At 45.0% G+C, this 8,784-nt stretch overlaps 1 protein-coding gene across 3 annotated transcripts; it reads left to right on the top strand.

Moving 5' to 3' along the window:
* Nucleotides 1-1,364: 1,364 nt before the first annotated feature.
* Nucleotides 1,365-8,299, top strand: LOC137453715 (ly6/PLAUR domain-containing protein 2-like). Of its 3 annotated transcripts, XM_068163198.1 has the most exons (6): nt 1,365-1,743; nt 1,971-2,017; nt 2,192-2,379; nt 4,793-4,952; nt 6,274-6,393; nt 7,483-8,299. In XM_068163198.1, the coding sequence occupies exons 4-6, from the start codon at nt 4,901-4,903 to the stop codon at nt 7,698-7,700; spliced, it is 390 nt and encodes a 129-aa protein (XP_068019299.1). In that variant the 5' UTR covers nt 1,365-1,743; nt 1,971-2,017; nt 2,192-2,379; nt 4,793-4,900; the 3' UTR covers nt 7,701-8,299. The 3 variants fall into 3 exon arrangements, with proteins under 3 accessions (XP_068019299.1, XP_068019298.1, XP_068019297.1); XM_068163197.1 differs by having other exon boundaries at nt 1,971-2,379; nt 4,796-4,952; XM_068163196.1 differs by having other exon boundaries at nt 1,971-2,379.
* The last annotated feature ends 485 nt before the right edge of the window (nt 8,300-8,784 follow it).

Here is an 8,784-nt window from a genome sequence, read left to right as displayed (position 1 = left end):
TGCCTGTTGAATCCCTCTCTTCTAGGTGCAAAGCAGCTCTGCAGAACCGTGGTTTCTATCAGAGATAGACAGGGGACATGATGCATCAGAGGTGAAGTTCAAGGCAATTTAATCCCTTGGCACTCTGCACACCAGCAGATTTGCTGATTAGACTCACCCACCTTTGCCTCTGGCTTCCTTAAGCGGCTTTCACCATCACCACAGACATTATTTTGAAGCTACTGGGAGGAAAAATGTGATTTGTTTGGACAAATCTCATGTCTAATACAGAGCTTATATTGTAATTAAGAGCAACTCCACAACATGCATTAATTTATGGAATCAGAGAATCATTTGGGTCGGAAGAGACTTTTAAGATCATCAAGTCGAACCCTTAACCCAACCCTGCCAGGTGAGCGCTGAGCCGTGTCCCTCAGCACCATGTCTACATCCCCATTAACCTCTACAGTGTGGAAAGAGGGTAATTTTACAATGTCAGCTAGCAAATCATTGACAGAGCTTAGAAGAAATCTCTAAGTGTATGGCTTTCAGGTCACCTCTCACTCCTGTTGCTTCTAGTAGCTCATGCACCTCTTGCCAAGATTGCACAAAAATAGCAGAAGAAGCCCTGATGAAAAAGGAGCATTAACTGGTGGTTAAACCATGTGGAATACAATGCTGCCTCTGTTTCTGGAGTCACTGATATCTTGCTCCATGAGCCTAATTAACCTTTTTGCATCCCAGCTTCTTTATATCTGATTGGGAAATAATATTTACTCATCTTACCTGGAGTGTTTTGGGATGTAACCTACTTAGAATCATAAAATCACAGAATTGTTTTGGCTGGAAGAGACCTTTTGGATCATTAAGTCCAACCATTAACCCAACACTGCCAAATCCATCATTAAACCATGTCCTTCAGCACCACATCTACATGGCTTTAAAATCCCTCCAGGAATGGTGACTTTGCTGTTTCCCTGGGCATCCTGTTCCAGGGCTTGACAACCCTCTCAGTGAAGTATTGTTCCAACCTAAACCTCCCTTGGTGCAAATTAAAGCTCTTTCCTATTGTGCTATCACTTCTCAGGAGTGACCAGTTCCCATCTTGCTCCAACCTCCTTTCAGGGATTTGTAGAGAGTGAGTTCTCCCCTTAGCCTTCTTTTCTGCAGGCTAAACAAGCCCAGCTCCCTCAGCTGCTCCTCACAAGACTTGTGCCCCAGACCCTTCACCAGCTTCATTGCTCTTCTTTGGACACTCTTCAGCACCTCAATATCCTTCTTGGAGTGAGGGGTAGATATGCACACTTGTAAGAGTGAAACAAAAGTTTAAGCACTAGTGTACAACACTCATGTCAGCAGCCTTCCACATCTACCTTTGGATTAAGTCATAACTTTTCCTGCTATATATGTCTGCTCTGAAAAGCTGTGGGATTCCTCTAGGAGATATCTACAGAACTGACAAGAGTCAAGAAAATGGAGAGTTTACAATGATCAAGTGAAGAAAGCTCTCAGCTGAATCCAGTGCCTGGACTTGTCTGTGTATATGCATAACTCATGGTCCATGAGGCTCTGCACTGGAAGTGGGTGGACATGTATCTTAGGACTTCCCAGCAGTTCCTCCTAAGCCTGGTACTTAAGCAGTTTGAACCCATCCATTACGAGGATATGGGATTTGGAGATTATTTCCAGCCTGGATGCGACTGTTGCAGGACTGCTCACATCAGATGAAGATGCCTCCACCCAGAGACTATCTCAGATGGACAGGTAGGACTGGAAAGGTGTTTGGGATAGGTTTCTGAGGCTGGGAGTAAACATCTGACTCAGAACTTTTGTTTATGGTAACAAACTCCTCTGAAATACAGAGAGTTCTTGTACTGGTTTGCCTCTGAACACCTCCATTAGAAATAGTTGTTTTTCTTTCTCTGATCAATCCTGGCATATCTTGGGGCAGATTCACAGAGCTTGTGTCTTCTCCTTTTTCTTATCTGTAGTTAATGGAAAATCTCCAACACAGGAGTTCAGCAAAGCACCAGGAGAGGTGAGGTGTTGACCTGCTGGAGAAGGATTTGGGAGTGCTGATGGACAGCAAGTTAAACATGAGCCAGCAAAGTGCCCTCATGGCCAAAAAGGCCAATGGTCTCCTGGGGTGAATGATGAGTGTGGCCAGGAGGTCACAGGAGGTTCTTCTCTCTCTCTACTCTGCCCTATTGAGGCCACATCTGGAGTTCTGGGTTCAGGACAGAGAGAGAAAACTACTGGAGAGTACGGTGGAAGCTGCAAAGATGCTGAGGGGCCTGGAGCATCTCTGTGAGGAGGAAAGTCTGAGAGACCTTGCACTGTTTAGCCTGGAGAAGAGCAGCCTGAGAGAGGATCTGATCAATGCTCAGCAAGTGCTAAAGGGTAAGGGACAAGAGGATGGGGAGGGCTCTTTTCAGTGGTGCCCAGTGATAAGACAAGGGGCAATGGGAACAAACTGAAGCCCAGGAGGTTCCACTGAAATAGAAGGAAAAAATTCTTAACTTTGAGGGTGCTGGAGCCCTGGAGCAAGCTGTCCAGAGAGGTTGTGAAGTCTCTTTCTCTGGAGAGAGACCAAACCTCCCTGGACATGATCCTGGATAACCTGCTGTAGGTAACCCTGCTTTAGCAGGGGCATTCAACTAGATGGTCTCCAGAGGCCCCTTCCAAACCCTACCATGCTGGCATTCTGTGAAAACACTTTGGATATTCCTCTTAGTTCTTGTTATCTTTGGTGACTTGCCAACAGCACAGGGCAATTGTACAGGGTGTGAATAAAGAGGAAACGTTTCAGGCCATGCTTAAAGATTCAGATAAGATCAACTGAAACTATAAACAAGTGAGGTATGTTGTCACTCCCCCCCAAGAAATCAATACTCCATGCTAGAAGGAGGACACAGGATTTAAGCAGGGTGTTGACACACGCTCTTCCATCCAGAGTCTTATAATGTAATGAACATCACATGTGCATCTGAAATCATCTAGGACATGTTGTTGGAGGCCACTTGATACCAGAAACCAGAAACCACACCCTTTTCCACCTGAAATTTGTTGGGTGCTTTTTTCTTCCTAAGAACAAAGCAAACATGATCAGCACAATCTTAATAGGCTTATAAAATCCTCTGCTGAACATGAGGAATGCCAAACCAGGACTCTCACAAAATGCCTTTCCCTGCGTAATTTTGGGCTGGAAAAACTGCTAAACTTTGATAGTCAACAATAATTCACTGCATTATGGAGGCAACCACAAAAACAATGGCTTTCAATTCCTGAGGGTGTAGATCACCCAGAAGTGATGCTTGTAAATGAAGCAGAACTTGCTAACATGATGAGGCCATCACTGGAGGCTTATGTTTGGAGAGATGATGGTTGGGTTGTTTATTTGGGAATAGCAGAAGACCTTTTCACACTAACCTTGAATAAAGTTCCTTTGTTGATGTGACAGATAGCAAAGGTAGTGGAAACATCTCTACGAGCATCTTTGTTTCAGCTTTCCCTCCTTGTTTCCTTACTAAAAGTGAGTGTTGGGTGGACACCTGGCATAACCATTGAAAGACTCTTCTTCACAAGTGTTTTGGAAGTTCATCACCAAACTTGCTCATCACACTTTGTAGGAGGATTTTACCAGCATGGGGTTGGCCTAAGGGACAGGAAAAGCAAGCAAATGCTCGGGGCAGCACAGTTTGGGGATGGGAAAGCCAAGGTGTTTAGCAAGCAGGGAAGTCATGGGCTTACCACCAGGCTTGGAGAGGGTTGGCTCAGAACAGAGGCACTTCTCCATGCACCATCCTCTCTGAACAACTTGGGATAGTGGCCTTGAGAGACTATTTTGGCCCTATTATCTTCCCAGTGCTCCCAACAACTCAGTCTGTGAAGGACAGGAAGAGCACATAGAGACAGGTTACTCCCACCCACAGTCCCTTGCAATCCTGTTCATAGCTTGGGAAGAGTTCCCAAACCCCAACCATGCTTTTTCCAGTGAGTAAAAGATTGCAAGTCAGCTTTCCTCTTCTCCTCATGGTGATAGGGACATAGTTTAGTGGTGACCTGGCAGTGCTGGTTGGACTTCATGATCTTAAAGGTCTCTTCCAACCAAAATTATACTTTGATTTCATAAACTCTGCTGAGGGTAAAAGCCCAGAGACCCTGTTGTGATAGGCCAAGGACTAATGGTTTTAAACTAAAAGAGGGGAGATTTACAGGGGATAGAAGGGAGATATTATTTACAATAAGGGTGGTGAAACACTAGCCCAGGATGCCCAGAGAGATGGTAGAAGCTCCTTTCCTGGAGGCATTCAAGGTCAGGTTGGATGAGGTTCTGAGCAACCTGCTCTAGTCAAAGACGTTCCTACTTCCTGCAGGTGGGTTGGACTAGTTGAACTTTATAGGTGCTTTCCAACCCAAACCAGCCTATGATTCTATAAAAGCATATGAGCTACAAAGCTTTGCTGTTCAGAGCTGCAGATGTTTGTTTGCTTGTTTTTGTTGTTGCTTGTTTGTTTATTTTTTCCACCAGGATCTGTGGAAACCACCCAGGTCTCCCTAACCACTACAGAGAAGAACAAATGACACCAAGGTGTCAGGTCAAACACAAGCACTGGGATTATTTAACACCCCTGGGTTGACACATCATGCCCAGACACAAAGCACCCACATTAAGTAATCTTTATTGTCCACCATGCAAAACTTCATTTTCTTCTCCAAAGAACATGAAAAGACATGACCACAGGGCGGGAGGTGGGGCCTGCTTTGTAGCTTATTCAATTCATTTATATCTCCTTCAAACTCGTTTTTCTAGTAGAATTGGATCTGAGCTCAGAATTAGTACACTGAAAGCCAGCAGGAGGTGTACCATTAAAGACAGCTGTGAAGAACAGTGGTTGCCTTGTGGCCAGGTCTGTGCAAGATGAAGGTGTTTCTGTCTCTTCTGTTGGTTGCCATCACTTGCATGGAGTTTGGTAAGTTTCTATTCTGATTTATCCAAACTTCTGCAGGAGATTCTGTGATGGGGTGGTGGTGCATGCTGTTCCCTCCAAACACCATGTCTCCTACCTTTGAGCAGTTTTCTGCAAAACAACCTGGTTTGGGAATATTTCCAACCTGTCAGATGTTGAGGACCATCATGGTCTTGTTGAGGTTGTTAGTTCAGGCTCTTTATGAAGTGTCACAAGACAAGGTGTCATTATATGGTGTCACTTCTTTAATGCAGACTCCAGCTCTCACTTTTTACATGTTCGTGCTCAATCTCACCCTAGTTTCTGTATTTGTGTATTTCACTTTCTATTCTTCTTTAGATATTTAACCCTGAAAACATCTAGGCAGGTTAATGTAGTGTTTGTGATTGCTCTCTCCAATCATATATTGCATTAGAAGCTACCAGAAGTGGGAAAGCTGGGCTGGGACACAAAGCTGGTGGCCCAGAAACTGCGAGGCTGATTTTCTCCAGCTCTATTTAATGGTGGTTTGCATGGAGTGTTATCAAAGACTGGAACAAGCTACCCAGGGAAATGATTGAACCATCATCCCTGGATGTATTTAAAAGCCATCTAGAAATGGTGCTCAAAGATATGGTGTAGTAGTGGCCCTGGTAGAGTTGGATTTGATCTTGGTAGGAAATGCCAATTCTGTCTTGTTTTGGTTTATATAAAATATAGTGTGGCCAGTAGGACTAAGAAAGAGATTGTCCTCTTGCACTGAGCACTGGTGAGGCCACACTTTGAATACTGGGTTCACTGTTGGGCCTCTCACTCCAAGAAAGACATTGAGGTGTTTGAGCCTGTCCAGAGAAGGGCAACCTTTAAGCTGGTCAAGGGTTTGGAGAACAGGTCGTGTGGTGAGCAGCTGAGGGAACCGGGGTTGTTCATTCTGGAGAAAAGGAGGCTGAGGGGAGATCACCTCACTTCCTCCAACTCCCTCAAGGAGATTGGAGCTAAGTGGATGCCAGTCTGTCAGAAAAGCAGATGCAATGCAAAGTAAGAAGAGAGCTGAGGAAAACCAACTACAAGGTCTTTCATGTATTATGTGATCTTCTGTGTGTCTGACTGTCTTGCCTGACTTGTTACAAGGGGTCTGAACCCACCTCTGCTTTGACCACCAACCTAGTGTATTTCTTATCTCCATTGGTACAAATATCTTTTGGTGCAAACATCTTTTACTATCCCATCCCTGTTCCCAGTATGAGTATTTTGGAAAGATCCCTTCCCCAGTGATTCCTAGAGGGGCACGGACAGGATCTTGTGGTCTACATAAAGGCCAACCTCATATTCTTCCTCCTTGCAGTATACTCCTTGAAATGTTACAGTTGCCATGAACCCACCACTTCTGATAAGTGCATGAAGATTCAGACCTGCAAGAAGAATGAAACCATTTGCAAGACTACCATGTATTCCTTGGAGGATGGTAAGGACAATTGCTTCTTTTTAGACATTTGTCAGTGTTTCTACAGTGAAGATTGCTGCTGTGGGGAACAGACCTCATGTGAGTGAGTACTTGGTGAATCCAATTTCATAGCTGAATGCTCCATGTTGAGTATGGTCAGAAAAAAAATGCCTGAGACAAAGAGCTAAAGATTTCTGCCTCTCCAGGAAATTTGCATAACTTGACCAATGGGAGTAGTTTAAACAGTGCTCTCCTGACTCAAGAAGTGGTTATGAAAGCTGGTTGATGTGGAGAGGCCTCTAAAATCACAGAAGCATAGAATTGTTTTGGTTGGAAGATATCTTTAAGATCAATGAATCCAACCATTATAACCCAACACTTCCAGGTTGCCACTAAACAATGTCCCTCAGCACCACATCTACATAGCTCTGAAGGCCCTGCAGGGATGTGAACTCCACCACTGCCCTGGGCAGCCTGTTTCTGGGGTTGACAACCCTCTTGGTGAAGAAATTTTTCCTAATGTCCAACCTAAACCTCACCTGGTGGAACCTGAGGCTGTTTCCTCTTTTCATTTTGCTTGTTCCTTGGGAGAACAGACCACCCCCAACCTGGATCCAAACTCCTTTCAGGAAGTTGTAGTGAGCCAGAAGGTCTGTCCTCAGCTTCCTTTTCTCCAGACTGAACAATCCCAGTTCCCTCAGCTGCTCCTCATGAGACTTGTTCTCTACATCCTTCACCAACTTTGTTGCCCATTTCTGAATACTCTCCAGCACATCAATGTCCTTCTTGGAATGAAGGGCCTGAAACTGAACCCAGAATTTGAGGTGTGGCCTCACCAGTGACCAATACAGAAGAATAATCACTTCTCTAGCAAAGACAACCCAAATTCAATAAGGTAGGGACATCAGTTTCTGGTCATCTGGAGGCAAACCAGAAATGCCCTTGAATTTTCTGGAGCTTTTGGGAATGCAGCCTCAGCCTGACCGGTGTGTTTGAACTGGTGCTAAGACTTTGGTGGTGAAGGCACCTCATAGTTCATGAGGGACATGAAGAATCCTCCATTCCTCCCATTCCTAAACTGTTTCTTCTTTCTTTCTTTCTTTGCTGCAGTTTATCCCTTCATGGGAATCTCAACAGTCACCAAGATGTGCTCTTCCATCTGCCTCCCATCTGACGTGGACGGGATTGGCATGACACGCCCTGTCTCCTGCTGCTACTCTAACTTGTGCAACGTTGATAGTGACGGTGCAGCTAGTCTGAGGACCAGCTTTGTGCCAGTTGGGATACTAGCAAGCTCCATTTGTGCCTTTTTCTGGACAAGACTCTGAGAAGCTGATGGAGGAGGTCTTTCATGCTGAAGAACTGGAAGAAAAAGAGAATAATCCTCTACCAGCCCAACATTGTGTTCGGATGCCTCACAGACAACCCTCAACAGCTCCTAGAAATTGCTGGTTTAGTTGCTGCCCTATTTCCACAACCAAGAGAGAAGCACAACTCAAGAAGTCCCAACACAAGTTTTTGAACTGACTTCTCACAGCTCCCTCAAACCTTGCTATGGAGTCTGTTTGCTCTGCTGGTCTGGTTGGCTTGAATCAAAAAGTAATACACTGTAAAAAGTGTATTTGAAGAAGCAGAACTTTGTATTAGATGTCTTCCATAGTCCTTGGAGCATTTTTTCCCACAGGGGTTAGCCAGCAGAAGAGCTGAATGGGTTGGTCTTCTGTTATGTGGCACGTCTTCTCCACCCTACATTTTTGTGCTGGTTCTTTGTTCTATCTAGATCTCCTTTTTGTCAGCAAGAAGTTCTGTGTCCAAACTGTGAGGCAGGAGATTCAACTTCATATGCCAGTGATCTGATCCAAGGAGGAGAAAATATCTTGTTTCCTGTACCTTTTTGAGCAAAATAAAAAGATTATTGTGTAAAAAACGTGTAGTTATAGCTGAAGTCCTGTATAGACAGAATAGAATAGAATTAACCAGGTTGGAAGAGACCTTTGAGATCATCAAGTCCAACCTCTCATCCAACAGCATCTAATCAACTAAACCATGGCACCAAGCACCCCATCCACTCTCTTCCTAAACACCTCCAGGGATGGTGACTCCACCACCTCCCTGGGCAGCACATTCCAATGGCCAATCACTCTCTCTGGGAAGAACTTCTTCCTAACATCCAGCCTAAACCTCCCCTGGCACAGCTTGAGCCTGTGTCCTCTTCTTCTGGTGCTGATTGCCTGGGAGAAGAGACCAACCCCCACCTGGCTACAAGCTCCCTTCAGGTAGTTGTAGAGAGCAATAAGGTCTGCCCTGAGCCTCCTCTTCTCCAGGCTAAGCAACCCCAGCTCCTTCAGCCTCTCCTCACAGGGCTGTGCTCCAAACCCCTCCCCAGCTTTGTTGTCCTTCTCTGGACATGTT

Source organism: Melanerpes formicivorus, unplaced genomic scaffold (genome assembly GCF_026170545.1).
Source record: "Melanerpes formicivorus ecotype bairdi unplaced genomic scaffold, bMelFor1.0.p_v2 SCAF_71, whole genome shotgun sequence".
NCBI lineage: Eukaryota > Metazoa > Chordata > Aves > Piciformes > Picidae > Melanerpes > Melanerpes formicivorus.
This window is presented reverse-complemented; position numbering and strand designations above follow the sequence as displayed.

What these genes read in the sequence shown, in the direction of transcription:
- LOC137453715 (XM_068163198.1), top strand. Translation starts at nt 4,901, where the DNA reads ATGAAGGTGTTTCTGTCTCTTCTGTTGGTTGCCATCACTTGCATGGAG. An exon ending in CATCACTTGCATGGAGTTTG is followed by an intron (nt 4,953 to 6,273) that starts GTAAGTTTCTAT and finishes TCCTCCTTGCAG; the next exon opens with TATACTCCTTGAAATGTTAC. An exon ending in CATGTATTCCTTGGAGGATG is followed by an intron (nt 6,394 to 7,482) that starts GTAAGGACAATT and finishes TCTTTGCTGCAG; the next exon opens with TTTATCCCTTCATGGGAATC.